The 24060-nt window shown below is 36.9% G+C and overlaps 1 protein-coding gene across 28 annotated transcripts in view; it reads right to left on the reverse strand.

The window, feature by feature from the left end:
* The window catches only part of LOC128213890 (uncharacterized), a 64414-nt gene extending 40383 nt beyond the window's left edge, over window positions 1–24031 (reverse strand). For 9 of the 28 annotated variants that reach the window (XM_052919980.1, XM_052919986.1, XM_052919994.1 and 6 more), the window contains exons 1-2: window positions 23699–24028; window positions 22713–22976 (exon numbers count right to left, since the gene is read on the reverse strand). In XM_052919980.1, the coding sequence (XP_052775940.1) occupies window positions 22713–22889 (177 nt within the window). In that variant the 5' untranslated portion in view covers window positions 22890–22976; window positions 23699–24028. The other 19 variants (XM_052919988.1, XM_052919985.1, XM_052919987.1 and 16 more) reach the window with 8 other exon arrangements.
* Between the last annotated feature and the right edge of the window lie 29 nt (window positions 24032–24060).

Below are 24060 nucleotides of genomic sequence, written 5' to 3' on the forward strand. Positions count from 1 at the left end.
ATTAAACCTTTGCTGGGTATGGTTATGAGATATATAATGGAATTGAATTTTCGTCTTTGTCCTACTCAACACCAGTTATCAGTACAATTTGAAAAAAGGCGTGGTTTTATACAGAAATACTTTGTTTGGATATTTGTTTTTAGCAAACAAATCCAAAAAAACAATAAGCCAATGTGTTAACAGGTCAATGGACCTAATATATGATTTTGTTCACAATACAAATGGTCTTCAATGATAATTGGTTTCTAACACTCAATAAATATTATGTCTTCAATGCAAAGAATGACAAAGGGCAAGTGGGGGTTTCGTCCGTTTTCAATATTGTTACCGAGATTTACTAATGGAATTTGGTTGATTGTTGAAAGCCATACTTAAATGAATTCTATGAAATTGAATTTAATCAAAATGAAAGAAGATGGGGAGTCCAAGGGTCAAAGCCAAATGTACGGAAATCGCTTTTATAACAGCGAACACCCATAAAACACCAACGATGAGGCTGACTTCCCCCTGCCCCCTACCCCTTTTTGGTACACAGTTTTCATGGACCTTAAAAGGAGTACTCGGGACTCATGAGGATGATACGCAGTAAGTAGAAAATAAAAAAAATGACAGCTTTATTTGCTTCCATTCTAATCCTTTAATTCATCATTCCAATCTTGATTTTGTATAACTTGCATACTTTGGTTGTTTTTTTCGAACTTATAAACGTTTAAAGCAAAAGCCAAATGCCAACTGGACAAATAAACAACACACACATGAAACCTACGTTAAGGCTGACTCCCCCCTTGCCCCACCCCTTTTTGGTATGCAGTATTAATGTGCCATTTCAGGAGTACACGGGACACAAGAGAGGGGTACGCAGTATTCATGTGCCATTTCAGGAGTACACGGGATACAAGAGAGGGGTACGCAGTTTTCATGGACCTTTAAGGAGTTCACAGGACACAAGAGAGGGATACGGAGTATTCATGGGCCTTTAAGGAGTACACGGGACACAAGAGAGGGGTACGCAGTATTCATGGACCTTTAAGGAGTACACGAGACACAAGAGAGGGGTACGGAGTATTCATGGGCCTTTAAGGGTACACGGGACACACGAGAGGGGTACGCAGTATTCATGGACCTTAAGGAGTTCACAGGACACAAAAGAGGGGTACGCAGTATTCATGGGCCTTTAAGGAGTTCACGGGACACAAGAGAGAGGTACGCAGTATTCATGGGCCTTTAAGGAGTTCACGGGACACAAGAGAGGGGTACGCAGTATTCATGGGCCTTTAAGGAGTACACGGGACACAAGAGAGGGGTACGCACTAAGTAGTAAAACGAAAATTGGCATTTTTCGGCACGAAGGCTTTTGTAACCGTTTATTATCTTAACAATTGTAAAAAAATGATGTTTTATGCCAATTATAGCTATTGAAAACCATTGAATTTGGCGTAAAAATGCACCTTTCAAAAGAATAATTAAAGGGGTTTAAATTATTATTTATAAATATTAAAATACCAATTTGCTCTATCTTTTGTTGTTATACTAAAAGTATTGCATATACACGAATGATAAAGATCAAATGAAAATATTTATATCAAATCAATGCTAGGTCAATTTCAATCTGTACATATCTTTCAAGTTATTCGTAAATGCGTTAATAAGAAAGGTGAATTCATTACAGGATATCAACGAGAAATGCTATGGCATTATGCCTCATTATCCAAATAAAAAAGCGACGTATGATGGAATGATTGCTGTGGGTTAGAGACCAAAATTGCTTTTTTTAAAAGAAGGTCAAAGGACAATCACATATCTGAAATTTAATGACATAATTTTGATACATAAATTGTTCATTGACAACACATAGCAACCTTAAGGATATTTGTATGGGAAAGATGTATCAAGTAACGGATATCGAAAACATGAACAATCTGCGATATTTTTGTATTCTTTAATATTTATTTCAGTCGAAAAACTTATATTAATTTACAATTTTATTCATTCATAAACTCATAAATGTTTCTTCATTTTTGAGTTAAATTATCGATGACCGAACTTTTGAATATCAAACGTTATCCAATTTGATATATGTTGACAGGCTAGACCGATGGGTCATTTACATTAAGCTCTTCGATTTGTTTTCAAATATTTATAATCATGATCTCTTTTTTTTATTAAGATTGACATCTTAAACAGAATCATCTATTTTTACTATAATATTTGACCGCGTTACCATTGCCAACGTAAGATTAACTTCGAAATCGATTAAATAAAGCGTATACGCATTGAAACTCTATGTTTTAACACAACTATTAAAATAATACATGTAGGTGATAATTGCTTATTTAAGTAAATCTTTTTTCTGTTAATTAAATCCATAAAGTGGTATTGAAATACATTTAAATGCATTGTACAGTCGAACCCCGTTGGCTCGAACTCGCTTGGTTCGAATTCCTCGTTGGCTCGAACTAGATTTAAAGGACCGATTTCTTTAATCTGAAGGAAAGCAATCCCGCTTGGCTCGAGTTATCCGAAGCTCGAGGTATTTTCGCCGGTCCCTGGGCGATCGAGCCAAACGAGGTTCGACTGTATTATAAAAGCGCGCAAAACTGTACCCACTCGTAATGTCAAAGCCCTGTTCGCGCTCATGTTTGATCGAAAAGCGGAACAGGCTAAAATATCATAACAGTGCAAAAAATCAAATTGAAATTTCACTGTTTAAAACAGATAAACGTTATTTAATTTCACTGATAAGTCTCTTTAAACCACGTATCTGATTCAATAACGATTACAAACGAACACATTAGCGCAGCAACAATGCTCATATAGGGTAGCTAACAATGTTTAAATGTTTAGAGGGTACCAAAGGCCGACAAAGCGGACCAAGGCCAAAGAGTTATCAAAGGTATACATATTGGAAGACATCCCGCAAACGTATGAGTAGGTGCATACTTCAACATTTTAATTGTTTAAGTGCATGAGCTTTCAATGCAATATTTTGACAAGTAAATCAATACACGCATACCCTGCTGATACTACAAATCCTTTTCCATTTTTATGAGAACCCACGAAGAAAGAAGAGTTTAGTAATGATGTAACATCTGTCCGGAATGGAATGCAACAGAACATTTGTCTTTGGCGAACTTGAATACACCACACTTACTCTTTGGCATAATTGTGTACTTTACACCCTTAAATCCGAGAATAATACGCAAACAGGCTTCTACTTTGAGATTAAAAAAGATCAGAGAGCTATCAGTGTCAGCGAAGTCAACTGGTAAAACTACGTCAAACGATGCAAATCGCAATGCGAGAGGTTGCTCCGCGGGGACCCACAATCCACGACAAATCCAATAAACTGTCACCTTTAATGCCATGTAAGCCGAATTTGATATATAGTAAACCAGAAAAATAGTCCCAGACGACTGCGACTACACAACGCCGGCATGTGAACCTATCAGGGACAGCGATAGGGATCAACAATGCCGAGGTTGGACGCAACTGGAGTGGTCATGTACTTGTGAGTATTAATTAACTTTTCCATTGCACTCAAACGTGTCACTAAGTTTGTTTTGCTTTTAACGTTAAAATGCAGCACATTCAATATTAATATCAATAAACATCGATACCGAGAAAGTATTTGCTTATTTCTCAGTTTGCTCGAGTGTAAGGTAGACGGTAAAACAAGTTTTATTTGAACAAAACCAATGGTATCATGATTGTGTCATATCTTGCCATGAAATGCAACATAACAGATGGTATCATGATTCTGTCATATCTTGCCATGAAATGCAACATAACAAAGGTATCATGATTGTGTCATATCTTGCCATGAAATGCAACATAACAGATGGTATCATGATTGTGTCATATCTTGCCATGAAATGCAACATAACAGATGGTATCATGATTGTGTCATATCTTGCCATGAAATGCAACATAACAGATGGTATCATGATTGTGTCATATCTTGCCATGAAATGCAACATAACAGATGGTATCATGATTGTGTCATATCTTGCCATGAAATGCAACATAACAGATGGTATCTTGATTGTGTCATATCTTGCCATGGAATGCAACATAACAGATGGTATCATGATTGTGTCATATCTTGCCATGAAATGCAACATAACAGATGGTATCATGATTGTGTCATATCTTGCCATGAAATGCAACATAACAGATGGTATCATGATTGTGTCATATCTTGCCATGAAATGCAACATAACAGATGGTATCATGATTGTGTCATATCTTGCCATGAAATGCAACATAACAGATGGTATCATGATCCTGTCATATCTTGCCATGAAATGCAACATAACAGATGGTATCATGATCCTGTCATATCTTGCCATGAAATGCAACATAACAGATGGTATCATGATCCTGTCATATCTTGCCATGAAATGCAACATAACAGATGGTATCATGATTGTGTCATATCTTACCATGAAATGCAACATAACAGATGGTATCATGATTCTGTCATATCTTGCCATGAAATGCAACATAACAGATGGTATCATGATTCTGTCATATCTTGCCATGAAATGCAATATAACAGATGGCATCATGATTCTGTCATATCTTGCCATGAAATGCAATATAACAGATGGCATCATGATTCTGTCATATCTTGCCATGATTGTGTCATATCTTGCCATGAAATTCAACATAACAGATGGTATCATGATTGTGTCATATCTTGAAATGGAGTGTAACATAACCAGTGGTGCCATGAGTGTGTCATATCTTGACATTAATTTCAAATAACCAATAGTACCATGATTGTGTCATATCTTTACATGATATTAAAAACAACCGATGGTATCATGATAATGTCATATCTTGAATCAAATTTCAACCTAACCAATAGAACCGTGCTTGTGTCATATCTTGACATGAATTTGAACATAACTAATGGTACCATGATTGTATCATTCGTATCACCTATTGAAACGAAGTTCAATGAAGTTCAACATAACCAATAGTACCATGTTCGTTGAAATATTTCCTCCAACAGGAACTTTTTAATTACAAATCGCAGTGAGCAAACTAGAATTCTGTATGCAAAAAGTGAAAAGCTTGGAAAATGTCGTTGAAGATGTCTGTGCAAACAAAGACGGAAGCTGAATGTTGGCAAATATACATCGGACTATACAATTTCGTCTAATAATAGTCGAGCTGATCAAATACATCGGTTGATGTTTTGATTTTACAATATCATTACAATCTTTAACCTAGTAAAAAGTAGGTACCGTTGTTTTTTTTCTAATAACAATATCAATATTTGTATTTTCAAATCGACATTTAAACCAGAGATACCGTATACCTATTGTTTCTGTTAACACTTTCTGTAAACACATAAAACGTTTCTCTTAATTAACTTACATCACTTTCGGCACTGAAAAGGACACATTGAAGGACAAACACATACAGTCGAACCACGTTGGCTCCTACTCCCGGGGACCGGCAAAAATACATCGAGCCTCGGGAAAATCGAGCCAAGCGGGAATGCTTACATTCAGTAGATAGAAATCGTTCCGTTACATCCTATTCGACCAAACTAGGAAATCGAGCCAGGCGAGTTCGAGCCAACTGGGTTCGACTGTATGCGTTTGTCGATCAGTGTGTCTTTTGTTTGGGGCTGATAGTGATACATTATTTTTTTCATAAATGTAAAAACATGTAAACAACAGTTCAACATAAGTATCTCTCTCAGCGTTGTTGTTTTTGTCAACACACTAACATGCAATAAGACATTAACGTTAAACTGCCAAACAAATAGGTTTGTGTTAGCGACCTAAGAAAAAAATCGACCCTTTTTGAATTTTTTTTTCGGTCGGCGCTTAAAACCACAGCCTGTCTGTTACCCGGAACATTTTTTTTTATTCCTAATTGAAGACCAATTACAGATGATATCAGTCAACATTAATAGGAGGGTGACCGAGACCTTATCGTATTAATGGGACCCTGAACGTCTGCAGATTGTGCCGGATATACAGTTATACCATCCTGTCCTACGCAGTTTGTCAAAACACCCACAGTGGTATCAACGGCTTATTTGTTTGGTTTTCGCAATTATGGTTAAGATTCAAAACTCCGTAAAAGGCATGATAATTGGCGTTCAAAGCATTCTTATTAGGAACTAATTGCTCATGATTTTCTTAGAGACAGTACCCTGTATTCTTTTCATGAGATCGTTTTTCTGATGTGTGTCCATGCGTACATGAAATATCTTAATATGATGTACGAGGTGACGCAGTCTATCAGACCGGATGTGCGACTGAATGCATACCAAATATTCATAATTGTATGTCAACATTACTTTTTACCAAATCTTCAATTGCTTCGGTATTAGATAAAGATTAATAACTTAAAGGTATTTAGTTTACTTTAAAAAAGTTATAAGGACTCCATATGATTCCGGGGAGTTATGTCAACATCCATTTTAAACGACAAGAACGCCGTGTCTTCAAATTATTAGTAGAGGAAATTCGAAACGCGTCCTCATATCGTGTACAATGCAACAATGGATGCTTTCAATTTCAAAGTACATTTTTTTTAAAAGGACAACTCACTCCGTAAAATGAAAAGAGTTTTTATTAAATCTCATTACATACGTAAATGACCCTTTGTGTAATTATAGTACATTAAAGACGCGTAAGATGGATAATTAACGTGCTAGCAGCGGTACGAAATGGTACACCAAGGCAAATTCCGTTAGGTTGGGCTTACAAGATCATGTATGATGCATTACTACTTTATCATGCATAAACACTTGAACGAAATCAAAATTATTTTTTTTTGCACTTAAGTTGAAATTCATGCTTTAAGATGAGATTTACAATAAACCAACGCCAAAATCCCATTAAATCGAAGCCAAAGAAGGCATTATCCTGAACTAATAGAGCCTTTGAACCGGTTCAAATGCCTGAAAAATCCTCAAATGTATTTGAAATATAAGCAATTCGCACAACGAAGATATGCTAGTTATCAATAAATTGGAAGATATGTTTGAAGGAGCCAGTGAACCATTTACTCGGTTCAATGCTGGAAATGATAAAGTAGAAACTGAACGCATTATCAAGCCGTTATCGCTTCTTGAATGAAATGTAAATACTGTCATTATTTTGGATTTAAAAGATCCCATCAAGACCTATAGAGAACAACCTATAGAACTGGTTTGAATGGACTTATAAAGTACAGCGTCAGGTGTATACAAGTCAAACATTACTTATTTTTTTATATTAAAACATGTCCTTTCATCTAAGGTTTCAATGAGCTCGTTTTTTAATTTCTAAATGATAAGCATTTATGTGTATTTTTATTGTACCTTTTTGTCATTAAGTTAAGACAACATAGAGGATAATTGTTTGTTTCAGTGTAAGATCGTAATATATTTCACCGAGTGAGTACCAAAATTTATATTCCACGAACGGCGTAGCCACGAATGAAATATTCACTTTTGTTGTTCACGAAGTATCATACACTGATACAAACATTTTTTTCTTTCAATATATGCCTAATATTAGAATTAAGTCATATAATTACACTTTTTTGGAAAAACACGCCAATTTGTATGCGCAAGAAACGTCATTTCGGAAATGACGTCGTTGAAATTGTGTCCCCGCTCTGTGTGCGCTGACGATGATTTTTCACCAGTGAAATATCATTTTATTTCACTGATTAATCTTTAAAAAACCCAACAGAAAGCATATACAAATCATCATTTCAAATAGTTAAATAAGGTTGGCGTTGAAATTAGAAAACAAGGGGTTTCTTGGGAAACGTTTAGGAAAAATGTTGGGGTTACCGCCATTGTGATGGTCATCGAAAACAGGGGTTCACTTGGGTAATAAATCAATGAAGTATTATGTATCAATACGTTTTTGACCAACCCCATTGGTAATGGTCATCCCTTACAGAATTGTAGTGGGTAATAAACTTATTTAGAATTGTGTATCAATAAATGTTGGGGTTACCGCCTTTGAACGGTCATCGCAAACAGGGTTTTACTGGGTTTTTAAACCAAAGTAGAATTGTGTATCAGTGAATGATGGGGTTTTCCGCCTTGGTTATTGTTATCGAAGACAGGGGTTTACTGACTTAATAAACCAATGTGTTATTGTGTGTCAATAAAGATTTGGTTTACTGCATTGTGAAAAGTCATCGAAGACAGGTGCATACTGGGGTTATAAACCAATGTGGTATTGTGTATCAAAACGATTGGGGTTACCGCCTTGGGAACGGTCTTCGTTAACATGGTAATGGTCATCGAACAAAGGGTTTTACTGGAATTATAAACAAATGCAGAATTGCGTATCAAAAACGATTGGGGTTACTGCCTCGGAAAGGTCAGCAAACAAAGCGGCAAATTGGGGTTATAAACCAATGTAGAATTGTGTTTCAATAAATGTTGAGGTTACCGCCATGGTAACGGTCTTCCAAAACAGAGTTTCACTGGGATTGTAAACAAAAGTAAAAGTGTGACAATTAGAAACAATTGGAGTTACTGGCGTGGAAAGGTCATCGACACATCGGTTTACTGGGGTTATAAACCAATGTAGAATTGTGTATCAATATATGTTGGGGTTACCGCCTTGGTAAATGTCATCGAAGACAGAGTTTACTCGGGTTATAAACCAATGGAGAATTGTGTATCAATATATGTAGGGGTTACCGCCTTGGTAAATATCATCGAAGACAGAGTTTACTGGGGTTATAAACCAATGTAGAATTGTGTATCAATAAATGTTGGGGTTACCGCCATGGTAATGGTCATCGAACGCGGAGTTTACTGGGATTATAAATGTAGTATTGGGTATCAAAACGATTGAGGTTACCGCCTTGGGAACGGTTATCGAACACAAGGGTAAACTTTGAGCATAATCCAATGTTGTATTGTGTATAGTTAAATGTTGGGTTTACAGCCATGGTAACGGTCATCGAAACCCGAAAATCACCGTTCAATGTAGTTATGCTTTGCTTGTTGTTTTCAAAAGTTCAATTTGCACAAATATTGTTATTACAATTATTATGTGCATTATTATTAGGCGTTATTAATGCATGCAATCATCGTTTTTATGGGTTTTTTATTATTAAAATGTTGGCTTGTTACGTGTTAGTGTTACCCGATCCCTTGTACTCATATGTACTGAGGTTTCAAAAAGAAGAAAAAACTGCTACGCTACCAGTGTTCCTTTGTATGTGAAGGTCAAGGTGAGGGATAGAATATAGATAATGGCGCCCAGACAATACAGAATGACATAGCATATCAGTGCAAACACAAAGAACACATGCCAAGGTATGGAATCGTCAAACTTACTACTTCATATTTCAGTTATATTTACCTCGATATAAAGTTGTCAACTCTAAATCATACTTCATTTGTAAAGATAAACCAAACGTGGACTCTGAACCACCAAGTGTTGTAAATCCAAACAATATAGCAACCCTAACTCAGTTATCAGACTTGTATTGTATACTACTGTTCTCCCCGTGTTTGCAGAAAGTATTGAAGATCTTTGATGGCTTTCAGCATTTCTAGGAATATCATTAGATGTTATGTGATTTTTTTTAATTTATCAATACAATAGATTATATAAAAAAACACACACTCGAAAACCTGTTTATATTCTTTCAATTAATGCCACTTTGCATATCAAACGGATGTTGTCTGCCAAAGGAATTTAGATCTGGGTCTGCGAAAAGAGAAATCAATTATTAATTTTTGACTGAAGTAGATTGCCATTCCCAACTGTCGGTACTTTCAAGTGAACTATACAAAAAATATTGGTAAATTAGTAATTAAATTAACATTAGGCCCGATGTGCATTAAACAGCAGATACTTGAGGTCATTTTCACTGTAGACATGCAATCATCCTCATTAAAGCTGCACTCTCACAGATTGAACGTTTTGACAACTTTTTATTTTTTGTCTTGTTACGAGCCAATTTATGCGAAAATGCATGTAAACCAGTCTTATATGACTGCTGAAAAAAATAAATAGATAGCAGTTGTTTAAGTTCAACAATTGATGTTTTCATAAACCGTTGGTAACGATTTTAGCCATAAAAGATTAATTTTAGGACGAAAATATGAACATCTGAGATCTGATCTTTTGTCAGCAGTCTTTTATCAGTGGTTTGCAGATATTTACACAAAAAAATGCTCATTCCAAGACAAAAAAATAAAAAAGTTTTATAAACGGTAAATCTGTGAGAGTGCAGCTTTAAAAACACGTATCTCATTATGCATAAAAAAAAACATTTTTTTTACGTTCTGCAAGACATCCCTTATGTAAAATGTCAAAACTCTGCACCTCAATAAAATATTCACGGAAGAATGGGGCTCTCATTTGGCTTGTATAAGAATTAAATTCATTATAAAGTTATTAAACCAAACATAATTTGTATAGATATTTGATAACCTATATCAAGTCATCAGACTAAGAGTTTTCCTCTTTTTTAGAGTGTCAAGACAGTATTTCACATTCTAAAGGTTTAATTATGATAGCAAGGACCTTTCATTTATCGCGTACACCCATATTACCAAAGATTAAAACGACAATGCATTGTTCAATACAAAACGCATTATTCACAAATCAAAATGAAGAGCCATCATGGATTAGAAAACGTTCTTTAATAGCAAGACCTCATTTGAAAATTGAAGTAATTGAATGTAAATGATGAGGGTGCTTTATACTTCACTTGTACTTTTGCTAATGTTCGTTCTCATCAATGAAAACCATTGTTTGGTTTAGTACACATTCATTCATGCATTCATTAGTATGGTCGATATAAAATACAATGAGTTTGTCGATAATTTTTCCGTCTTGGTTACCACAGAACTTGTCTGTTTTTTTTCATAGAATATTACCATTACATGATTTATAAACGAGATACATTAAACCTTATAGAACCCCCCATTATAATATTCTGAAATACGTAGATCAGAGTTAAGCATTTGCAGAGCTTAATGACTAAGTGAAATGCCTTTTGATAATCTCTAAGCTACGTCCAAGTTTATGAAATAGAAATCAAACATGCGCCCTTACGTATTGTCAGTTCAAGAGTGAAAGTTCATGCGCTCCTTTCTATTTTAAGTCAAAGAGAGAAAGTTGAAAGTCTTGTCACTTCAACAGAGATAAATGAATGCTTCATAAACTTATTGAATATCATATCTGACACTTAACGGATTACCAAGATAATGGAACACTTGTTGAACGTCATAAAAGAAAGCAATGTTTGAGCACTCGCGATGACGACGCAAGAAAACCCATGACTAGCACAATTTCCTGCATGACAAGTTGTAGCTTACAAAGTCTGGTTCGAAGTTCTAGGTAACAAAGTCTGGTTTAAAATGTTCTAATTTACAAAGTCTGATTCAACATGTTCTAACTTACATGGTATGGTTCGAAGTTCAAGGTAACAAAGTCTGGTTTAAAATGTTCTAGTTTCCATAGTATGATTAAAAATGTTCTAGTTTACGTAGTATGGCTCCAAGTTCTTGTTTACAAAGTCTGTTCAAACTGTTCTAGTTTACATAGTATGGCTTATAGTTCTAGTTTCCATAGTATGGTTAAAACTGTTCTAGTTTACATAGTATAACTCAAAGTTCTTGTTTACAAAGTCTGGTTCAAACCGTTCTAGTTTACAAAGTATAACTCAAAGTTCTTGTTTACAAAGTCTGGTTTAAAATGTTCTAGTTTACAAAGTCTGGTTTAAAATGTTCTAGTTTACAAAGTCTGTTCAAAATGTTATAGTTAACAAAGTTTGGTTCAAACTGTTCTAGTTTACAAAGTCTGGTTTAAAATGTTCTAGTTTACAAAGTCTGGTTAAAAATGTTCTAGTTTACATAGAATGGTTCAATGTTCTGCCTAACAAAGTCTGGTTCAAAGTTCTAGGTAACATAGTCTGGTTAAAAATGCCCCAATTCGTTAGTGCAAGTTTTCAATGACACGGATGACTACACCACTTTGCATTTTTTACTTTCTAGAATAGTAAACATTCAATATTAATTTGTTTGAAGAATGCTTTAAACGATCAAATTAATATCAGCACACGATCCTTAACAAGTACTTTAAACATGACAGAGTGCTACCACCGAAATATCAAGTGTCACAAAGACATTCTGTATTTGAACACTTATCGTTGTTAATGAATTAAAAAAGATTGAAGAAATAATTATGCGCCAATAGGTCAAAACAAGCGATGCCCATTCTTCAGCAAATCGCTTTATTGCAAACGGTATTAGAGCACCCTCAAAAGGGTTGCTTTCTGCATTCATATGACTATTATCCTGTTATGTGTACAATTAACCAAATATACATTAAGATTAAGATCTTCACTTCCATTCCGCTGCTTTAATAAGCTACTTAAGCCATTGTTCAATGAACAATAGTTTAGTTTACAAAGTAAGTGAAACATTGTAATGCGATTTTCTACTGAAATGGTTTCGTTTCTGCAATTGTATCTTCAATTATTATAACTCACCCTTCTTCCTAGCTTCGGCATTTTGTTCCTGTATTCCAAATTATTCCTCAAAAAAAAAATCTAAAAAGATAAGATTACTGTCAAGAAGTCATAATTCCAAATATGATCAACCTCATTGCATTGGAGAGGTTTAAAGATTTAATCCATTAAAAGTATATAGGTAAGGCGGAGTTGCCAACCAGCTATCTAGCCTTCCACGCTAAAGTAAACTCTGACAATATCGCATAAAAGAACTTCATTTGAATGTGAAAGCCCGCTACGGTAGGTTTTATCCGTTTCTGTTTACACTTCAATTCGATTCCAACTTTCATTAGTTGGACGGTGACAGCAAAAGTTTCCTACTTCTGTCCCTTTTTACGTTTGAACCTGGTGCCATATCGCGAAAAACATTGATCGGGGAGCTTGTGAGTATATATGAACAAAAACTGGCCGGATTTAGATATAGCCGAGCTCCGATATGGCCGATAAATCTGGCTCATTCTTTGTCTAATTGGCAGAGTACAAATAAAAATTTACATAGCTAATCAATTTGAAAAATTGTTTCAAAAGGTGTATCTGACAGCACTGTTGTGACTTAATTTATGAACGAGTGCTTGGACGTCAACGATTGGGAGTAAACGATTTGGTAATCAATGAATAATTTGGGGTATCAATTGTTAGGGAGCATAAGTAAATATCAAAATGGACAACTTTATCTACAGATTCAGTAGAATCAGTATTGATCCTCTTGTTTGAAATTAAATATTGAAGTGTGGCTAAAAAAAATGATGTTACTAATAAACACACTTAATAGTAAGCACGCTAGCATCGGTATGACCACCCTGCTTAATAGTAAGCACGTTAGCATCAGTATGACCACCCTGCTTAATAGTCAGCACGTTAGCATCAGTATGACCACCCTGCTTAATAGTTAGCACGTTAGCATCAGTATGACCACCCTGCTTAATAGTCAGCACGTTAGCATCAGTATGACCACCCTGCTTAATAGTCAGCACGTTAGCATCAGTATGACCACCCTGCTTAACAGTAAGCGCGTTAGCATCAGTATGACCACCCTTCTTAATAGTCAGCACGTTAGCATCAGTATGACCACCCTGCTTAATAGTAAGCACGTTAGCATCGGTATGACCACCCTGCTTAATAGTAAGCACGTTAGCATCAGTATGACCACCCTGCTTAATAGTCAGCACGTTAGCATCAGTATGACCACCCTGCTTAATAGTTAGCACGTTAGCATCAGTATGACCACCCTGCTTAATAGTCAGCACGTTAGCATCAGTATGACCACCCTGCTTAATAGTCAGCACGTTAGCATCAGTATGACCACCCTGCTTAACAGTAAGCGCGTTAGCATCAGTATGACCACCCTTCTTAATAGTCAGCACGTTAGCATCAGTATGACCACCCTGCTTAATAGTAAGCACGTTAGCATCAGTATGACCACCCTGCTTAATAGTCAGCACGTTAGCATCAGTATGACCACCCTGCTTAATAGTTAGCACGTTAGCATCAGTATGACCACCCTGCTTAATAGTCAGCACGTTAGCATCAGTATGACCACCCTGCTTAACAGTAAGCACGTTAGCATCAGTATGACCACCCTGCTTAATAGTAAGCACGTTAGCATCAGTATGACCACCCTGCTTAATAGTCAGCACGTTAGCATCAGTATGACCACCCTGCTTAATAGTTAGCACGTTAGCATCAGTATGACCACCCTGCTTAATAGTCAGCACGTTAGCATCAGTATGACCACCCTGCTTAATAGTCAGCACGTTAGCATCAGTATGACCACCCTGCTTAACAGTAAGCGCGTTAGCATCAGTATGACCACCCTTCTTAATAGTCAGCACGTTAGCATCAGTATGACCACCCTGCTTAATAGTAAGCACGCTAGCATCAGTATGACCACCCTTCTTAATAGTCAGCACGCTAGCATCAGTTTGACCACCCTTCTTAATAGTCAGCACGTTAGCATCAGTGTGACCACCCTGCTTAATGGTAAGCACGCTAACATCAGTATGGCCACCCTTCTTAATAGTTAGCACGTTAGCATCAGTATGACCACCCTGCTTAATAGTTAGCACGTTAGCATCAGTATGACCACCCTTCTTAATAGTCAGCACGTTAGCATCAGTATGACCACCCTGCTTAATAGTCAGCACGTTAGCATCAGTATGACCACCCTTCTTAATAGTCAGCACGTTAGCATCAGTATGACCACCCTTCTTAAAAGTCAGCACGTTAGCATCAGTATGACCACCCTTCTTAATAGTCAGCACGTTAGCATCAGTATGACCACCCTTCTTAATAGTCAGCACGTTAGCATCAGTATGACCACCCTGCCTAATAGTAAGCACGTTAGCATCAGTATGACCACCCTTCTTAAAAGTCAGCACGTTAGCATCAGTATGGCCACCCTTCTTAAAAGTCAGCACGTTAGCATCAGTATGGCCACCCTGCTTAATAGTAAGCACGTTAGCATCAGTATGACCACCCTGCTTAATAGTCAGCACGTTAGCATCAGTATGACCACCCTTCTTAATAGTTAGCATCAGTATGACCACCCTTCTTAATAGTCAGCACGTTAGCATCAGTATGACCACCCTTCTTAATAGTCAGCACGTTAGCATCAGTATGACCACCCTGCTTAATAGTAAGCACGCTAGCATCAGTATGACCACCCTGCTTAATAGTAATCACGCTAGTACCAGTATGACCATCCTGCTTAATAGTAATCTCGCTAGTACCAGTATGACCACCCTGCTTAATAGTAATCACGCTAGCATCGGTATGACCACCCTGCAGTGTGACCATCCTGCTTAATAGTAATCACGCTAGTACCAGTGTGACCATCCTGCTTAATAGTAATCACGCTAGTACCAGTGTGACCATCCTGCTTAATAGTAATCACGCTAGTACCAGTGTGACCATCCTGCTTAATAGTAATCACGCTAGTACCAGTGTGACCACCTTGCTTAATAGTAATCACGCTAGCACCATTGTGACCACCCTTCCTAATAGTAATCACGCTAGTACCAGTATGACCACCCTGCTTAATAGTAATCACGCTAGTACCAGTATGACCACCCTGCTTAATAGTAATCACGCTAGTACCAGTATGACCACCCTGCTTAATAGTAATCACGCTAGTACCAGTATGACCACCCTGCTTAATAGTAATCACGCTAGTACCAGTATGACCACCCTGCTTAATAGTAATCACGCTAGTACCAGTATGACCACCCTGCTTAATAGTAATCACGCTTGTACCAGTATGACCACCCTGCTTAATAGTAATCACGCTAGTACCAGTATGACCACCCTGCTTAATAGTAATCACGCTAGTACCAGTATGACCACCCTGCTTAATAGTAATCACGCTAGTACCAGTATGACCACCCTGCTTAATAGTAATCACGCTAGTACCAGTATGACCACCCTGCTTAATAGTAATCACGCTAGTACCAGTATGACCACCCTTCTTAATAGTAATCACGCTAGTACCAGTATGACCACCCTTCTTAATAGTAATCACGCTAGTACCAGTATGACCACCCTTCTTAATAGTAATCACGCTAGTACCAGTATGACCACCCATCTTAATAGTAATCACGCTAGTACCAGTATGACCACCCATCTTAATAGTAATCACGCTAGTACCAGTATGACCACCCTTCTTAATAGTAATCACGCTAGTACCAGTATGACCACCCTTCTTAATAGTAATCACGCTAGTACCAGTATGACCACCCTGCTTAATAGTAATCACGCTAGTACCAGTATGACCACCCTGCTTAATAGTAATCACGCTAGTACCAGTATGACCACCCTGCTTAATAGTAATCACGCTAGTACCAGTATGACCACCCTTCTTAATAGTAATCACGCTAGTACCAGTATGACCACCCTGCTTAATAGTAATCACGCTAGTACCAGTATGACCACCCTTCTTGATAGTAATCACGCTAGTACCAGTATGACCACCCTGCTTAATAGTAATCACGCTAGTACCAGTATGACCACCCTTCTTAATAGTAATCACGCTAGTACCAGTATGACCACCCTGCTTAATAGTAATCACGCTAGTACCAGTATGACCACCCTTCTTAATAGTAATCACGCTAGTACCAGTATGACCATCCTGCTTAATAGTAATCACGCTAGTACCAGTATGACCACCCTGCTTAATAGTAATCACGCTAGTACCAGTATGACCACCCTTCTTAATAGTAATCACGCTAGTACCAGTATGACCACCCTTCTTAATAGTAATCACGCTAGAACCAGTATGACCACCCTTCTTAATAGTAATCACGCTAGTACTAGTATGACCACCCATCTTAGCACGCTAGTACCAGTGTGACCACCCATCTTAATAATTAGCACGCTAGCATTTATACTGTTGAAACATGCAGACAACGATCAATACAAAAACGCGGAAAGAATTAGAATTTGATGACATTGAAAAAACAAACATGAAATAGTTTCAACATGGAAACATTTGTAGCATATCCAACCAAAACCTGAAGTAGTGAAACATTTAAATGCAGAGAGTGCGATTTTAAACCCATTGCTTACGTTTTTATTGGATTTCAAATGTGTTTTATGTGTTTTCAAACTTATTGCAGGTAATAAAATGTCGTTAGCAAAGCAATAAACTTTTTTAGAATTATCATTCTGCTCTTATGATAGGTGTTTGTACACAGAGATATTAATGTTATGGCACTTTTATTTGATCCAACCTATCGAGAAAGTTTTTCTTGTAATCTTGTACCCGATGCGCAGAAATAAATTTGTCATTTCATTAAGCCATTGCTAAATGACCCCATATAATCATGGTATCATATAATTTGATAACATATATGGCTGATCAATGTCTGGAATCAAATTAATATCATTAATAAAGCTTTTTTAGTGTGAATATTTGTTCTCTATTTCAACTAAATTCGGACGTGAAATAATCTGTTTAAAAGTTTCAACTCTTAAAATCCTTTTAAATGACACATAAATAAAAAAGGTTCTCTTCACTTAAAAAGGTGTGTTTTCAATATATTAAACTCATAAAAAACACCTTCAAAATGATACCAAAATAATATGGGATCTCTTCGCATAAATTTGAAAGCGTTTTTCAAAAATGTTTAACTAATCAAAAACCTTTAAAATAGTACAAAAAATGATATGGGATCTGTGTACATTGGATAGTTATGATACAAATACCTTAAATCGAAATAAAATCAAGTTCAATATAAATGAAGAACAAAGATAAAATAAACACGAGGGCAGTGTTCTCAATGCCGTCCTGGAATCACCTCGTCAAGAATCTGAATCAAATAGCCATTGTTCTTGACCATCTAAAGCCAAGCGAAAATGTGTTAAGCTTCATTAATTAAATACAAAGCTTAATTTAACATAAGCCATCACAAAGCCATAATTGGACAATATCCGTTGGGGGTTGTTGCCTACCGACAGTTGTAATGTCAACAGACCACAAGGACCATGACAACAACACATTCACACGAATCGTTCAGCATCCCTTGGTACATTATGTCAATGAGGGATTCTGAATAGCACAATCGTAATCACTCGACACGACATTGTACTATTAGCAAGAATGCATCGCTTGTCGATAATATATTGTTTGATAATGCTCAATATTGCAAAAGGACACCAATGCGGAATACTATGAGTCATTGATTGCCACACGTCTACTCTCATTGTGACCAACTCCCGCTATTTAAGTTACACCAGAAGCATGATTGGCTATTCACTTTATTGAATAGTTATATGAAAGATCCATGCAAGACAGCTTAACAAATGTAACTGGTCTAGAAAAGTATCTGAGGAGGAATTAAAACAGATACTAGTACAAAGGAACACGTAGTTATCACAGTCTAAATGAAATAAAAAAAACCTTGTGCTGGACGAACCTAAATGCCACGGAATTTGAACAGGGCCTTGTGCTGGACGAACCTAAATGCCATGGAGTTTGAGCACGGCAATGTGCTGAACGAAGTTTGAGCATGTCCTTGTGCTTGACGAACCTAAATTCTACGGAGTCTGAGCATGGCCTTGCGCTTGATGAACCTAAATTCTACGGAGTTTGAGCATGGCATTGTGCTGGACGAACCTTAATTCTACGGAGTTTGAGCATGGCATTATGCTGGACGAATCTAAATTCTACGAAGTTTGAGCATGGCCTTGTGCTGGACGAACCTAGATTCTACGGAGTTTGAGCAGGGCCTTGTGCTGGACGAACCTAAATGCCATGGAGTTTGAGCTCGGCATTGTGCTGAACGAAGTTTGAGCATGACCTTGTGCGTTACGAACCTAAATTCTACGGAGTTTGAGCATGGCATTGTGCTGGACGAACCTAAATGTCACGGAGTTTGAGCACGGCCTTGTGCTGGACGAACCTAAATGCCACGGAGTTTGAGCACGGCATTGTGCTGGACGAACCTAAATGCCACGGGGTTTGAGCATGACATTGTGCTGGACGAACCTTAATGCCACGGAGTTTGAGCACGGCCTTGTGCTGGACGAACCTAAATGCCACGGAGTTTGAGCATGACATTGTGCTGGACGAACCTAAATGCCACGGAGTTTGAGCATGGCCTTGTGCTGGACGAACCTAACTCCCACGGAATTTGAGCACGGCATTGTGCTGGACGAATCTAAATTCTACGGAGTTTGAGCATGCCCGTGTGCTGGACGAACCTAAATGCCACGGAATTTGAGCATGCCCGTGTGCTGGACGAACCTAAATGCCACGGAATTTGAGCATGCCCGTGTGCTGGACGAACCTATATGCCACGGAATTTGAGCACGGCATTGTGCTGGACGAACCTAAATGCCACGGAGTTTGAGCATGCCCGTGTGCTGGACGAACCTCAATGCCATATTACATGTAGCATGCACTCAAGCACTAAAATAACCTAGTCATGTTGTTAGACTAACCATGAAGTCACAAAACATTTATCGGTATCGCAATTCTCTGTGGCTATTTATAATATCACACAATGTAGTTAAAAGTAGATAAGTAGATTAAACATTTTCACACTTAACTGGATTTAAATTTGTTTAAGGCTAAAGTGCAGTAACCTTGACCAATTGGTCAATCCTTTCACCGATTTTGTACTTAAGTGCTTTAAATATAAAGCGGAAAACTGAGGGTAAATATATATATAGCTTCAATAAAAATTTAGCCTGGGCTTTCCGAAGGACACAAAGAAATTTGCATCGTTTTAAATTAAAAACATAAAACATGAAGAACAAATGAACAATGTTTGTGGATACTTTTGAACACTGAAATGTTTGTTAACCTCACTTCTCAGTGTTTGTAAGTAAAGAATGAAATGCATATTTGAATTGTTTCTAGTACATACCCACTTCCACATGTCGAGTGATGGAAAAAACTAATTATATGGTCCATAAGACCACCCCCTAACGTTGGAGATTCGTTGACATGAAATGATCGTATATATATTTATATATATTTGTAGAGGTTGATGTGACCTAAGAATTGGAATTCCTTGCCTTAAGTGAGAGACTGAGTGCTCACAAACCGGTTCCATATACCTCTCCAGTAACGTCCTTCCTGTTTTAATGACTGCTCCGAGGTGGTAACACCGACCTTTTCTTATTTATTTACACCATTAAACAAGATTAGGCCCGGAATCACAAGAATTCTTATTCACTCAACTAAAATTATATTATTTACAATCATGTGTGTGTACTGGAAAAGGGATGTTATTTTTTACTTATCAATTTCTTTAAATGAAATTCGTTGTGCGGAATTTAAAGCAGGTCATTAATTATGTAAAGAAACAATTAGTACGACGACTGTTTTTTAAAAATTACTCAAGTACATGTTTTGCTCTAGAAATATTTTTCAACATAAAATACGATAGAGGGAAGCGCTCTTAAACAGAGTAAAACATTGGGCCATCCATGTGGGTTTATTTAATCTCTGTTAAGCGTCAAACCTAGCTACCTATTGAAAAAACTAATGTCGAAAAGATAACGAAATAGAACATTCACTCAGATTATAGACTGCCACAGTACATCATTTCAGGTGTTTTAATAAATCACATATCATAAAAACAAAACAGACATTCCATTTCGTCATAAGAACGGTCACATTATGGAATCTTTCAAAAACAATAGGATGCTTGAACCAGGAATGACTCTCCACAGGCTTGGACAACCTTTTGCGGAGAGTGACGAGAAAGTTTATTTCCAGCCAAATTGCAATGCATACCGGTCAAGGACATATAAATTGAGATTGAGGTATGGCTTTGTACGATGTTAGTCTGTATAGGGCTTTAACATGGTCATTGTTAAGATGGTTGACTACCGGACTTCCACTTGTAGTTTTCTTTGTGTTGTTTTTTAAACATCTTTGAGATATTGGTACCATTGGTACCGCTGCCGTGCGTTCAGTAGGGCGAGCGTTAACCAGCGTAAGCAGACTGTTCGTGTTTTGTATTCCAGCGCATATACTATAATCGGACAACCAAAGATAATCCGTTTTCCGCGAACACGTTTACTGAACGCATGGCAGATCTGTGTTTGTCGCTTGAGTTATGAACGCATTTAGTCGGTCCTATATGGCGTGTTGACCGGAGCTGAAATAACCATTATCACACACACTGGTTTTTTTTTCTTTCTTTGTATTGTTTGACGTTTTAATTGACGCATTGGGAAGACACGAACGTTTCCGGTATTTGGCGTCAAGCTTTTTAAACAATAAATTTCGATCTGTAACGCAAGGCTTACGTTAGGAAGGACTTTAATTATATTTAACGATAAGCGTGCCAATTTTATTTCTACCATTGCAATAATTTGGCGCTGAGATTAGCTAGAGATACTCAATTAATTTGAAATTCAAGCGATGTAAACCATACCGACACTAAATAAGCCAGGGTCGATAAGCTACTTGATTGGTTACGGTTTGGAAAAGCGGCATAACCGATCAAAGAATGATATACTCATGGTTCTAACCATTATCGCTCTTCTTGAAAAATGTCCTTGACATTGGATCTGAATATCATATTACCTTTGAATTGTAAAAACTATATGTGTCTGTAAAGATTTTACTGACAAGTATTTTTATTACAATAGTTTTGTACCGTGCTTTGGCAATCAACCACTACTTCATCTGAGGATATAAGTTTGGTGTAACAATTGTATTCAGATATATAAGTGCACCCCCCCCCCCATACACACACACACTTCCCTTCGGTACGCGGTATCCAGGTTTCTTTAAGGAACACGCAGGACTGGAACCGAACGCAGAAACTCCAAATTTGACATTATTCAGACTCGCAAAATAACTTAACAGTATTTCATACACAGGATTAGGATACAAAATGGAAAAGTATTCGGTTAGCCTCTGATGTGAAGTGCCGCATACGGTTCGTGCCAAGACGACCTGTATGCAGTGAAAAGGTACGCTCACTCCGCATATTAAAAAAAATGTTCTTGTTTGACAAATTGACAATGATGAATTAGAAATAAACGAGTTTTACTATTATATTGAACTCTAAAATAGTAAAGAACTGTAACTCTTACACATTTTACTAAGTTGTTTCCCTTGTTTAAAATAATCGCGACGTTAACTTGACAAAGACCAACTCATCGAAATAACAGTTTGTGAATTGATTGAAGTAAATGCAACTTGTAGTAATACAGATTTAATGTGATAGTTATCAACGTTGTACAAGAGACATAAACTCTTGATGATGATGATGATGATGATGAGGAGGAGGAGGAGGAGGAGGAGGAGGAGACGACGGCGACGACGATAATTAATGACGACGAATAAAAGTAAAGAAATCTAGTTAGTATGTGCTTCTGATAACTTCTTCGTATAAAACATTCATTTCAGTAACGGAAAATGAACTACTAGTGATTGGGGCATGAAGGCACAAGCCCGCCAAATACAGTTCACGTGAAATATATGCGGCATGTATGCGGTGACAAGTTGTGTACCACTACAATCTTTTTATTAATATTTTCTGAAGATATGTGTATTTACTATTTACTAGTATAGTATTATCGTGAAGAAGCATTCTCATGTTATACAAAGATTCGCCTCCTTCAGAAATTATAACATAAGTAAGGCATACATAACGCATTCCTAGTCATTGTAGAAAACGCATCTGAAAACAAACATAACACAAGTCATATAAATAAAATATTCAAACACAGCTACTTACCATTTTTGTTTGTTTATTCCGGGCTCTAGGGGAAACATCAGCCTGATGTTTGTCCCAGTCCATGATCTGCCTTACTCTGCGCGTCTCCTCGTGTGTGAGAGGCGCGGCCGGGGGCTCGTCAAAATGGAACCGGTACGCCTCACGCACGTTGTAGTTGTATTTCATGGCGTTCCACATGATGCCGATGGTCTATTTGTTGGTTGCTTGAAAAACTATTTATGGTTGTCCATTATTTCAGCAGTTCATTTCCTACAAGCTAGTTCTCTGAAAGGAATATACAGAAATACTGGTATCAATGCCAACTAGTAACTGAAGGATTTTCGGTATGAAAGATGCAATAAGGAGGTACATATTATCATGTTTTATATATTTAAATATGATAAATTGACAATATACGCAGTTGAATCCATTTGACTACAGCATCTGTACTACAACTATGCCTGTATAATAATTATGTTGTTCTTATCCGTGTGTTTCAAACTCCGTCATTTAGTTTAGTAGTGGCGACGAAATCTGTTAAGGTGGACCACTGCATGGCCTCTTATTAAACACTGATCATCGATTGATCAACTAATGGTATCAGGGTATCATATTTGATATCTATTGCAAAATTGATCCTAATCAAAACAATTCTTTGTTTAAGCGTTTTATTTAGGTTTGTTTATAAAGTTTGAACAATTAACAATGATATGTTGAATACAGTCCATGTATAAAGCTAATAATCTTGACCTGGAATGTTATAACGTTAAGATATTATTCTGTCTTTTTTTTAAAAAAAAATACAAGTTTTTCACTATTTACACGTTTACAGAACATAAAACAGACTACACAATGTTACCTTTGTAAAAAAAGTGCACATAATCCATAAAAAGCATGCAACTAAACATTTCGTGTTATATTAAGGCGAAAGTCAAACTTCCAAAACATATGAATTTTCTTACAATCTTTAAATAACAGTAAACAATATCTGCTAGTTTTACAATTACCCGTTGTTAACATCTCTGTCTTTACTTCATTATCTTCTATGATCAACGTCGAAGTATAAATAATTGTCTTTGTTGGAGCAATCATAACGATCTATCTCTATTATATTAGTCACAGACACACGATGTATGAACGATCGCACTGCTACACTATTTATCATTTAAATGCTAACCATTTAAATTTAATGTGCGCACCAAATTCTTACACCTAATCTAGTCCATAACACACTGTTTGGGTTAGAATAACACAAATATCTTATAGGTTAATGTATTGTTCATTTGCAGCTGTTAAAGAAATAAATGCTAAATCCGCCGCTTAAACACTTTCTCCTCAAAATAAAAGACTATTTGTCTGAGCTCTTTTG

Source organism: Mya arenaria, chromosome 13, assembly GCF_026914265.1.
Source record: "Mya arenaria isolate MELC-2E11 chromosome 13, ASM2691426v1".
NCBI lineage: Eukaryota > Metazoa > Mollusca > Bivalvia > Myida > Myidae > Mya > Mya arenaria.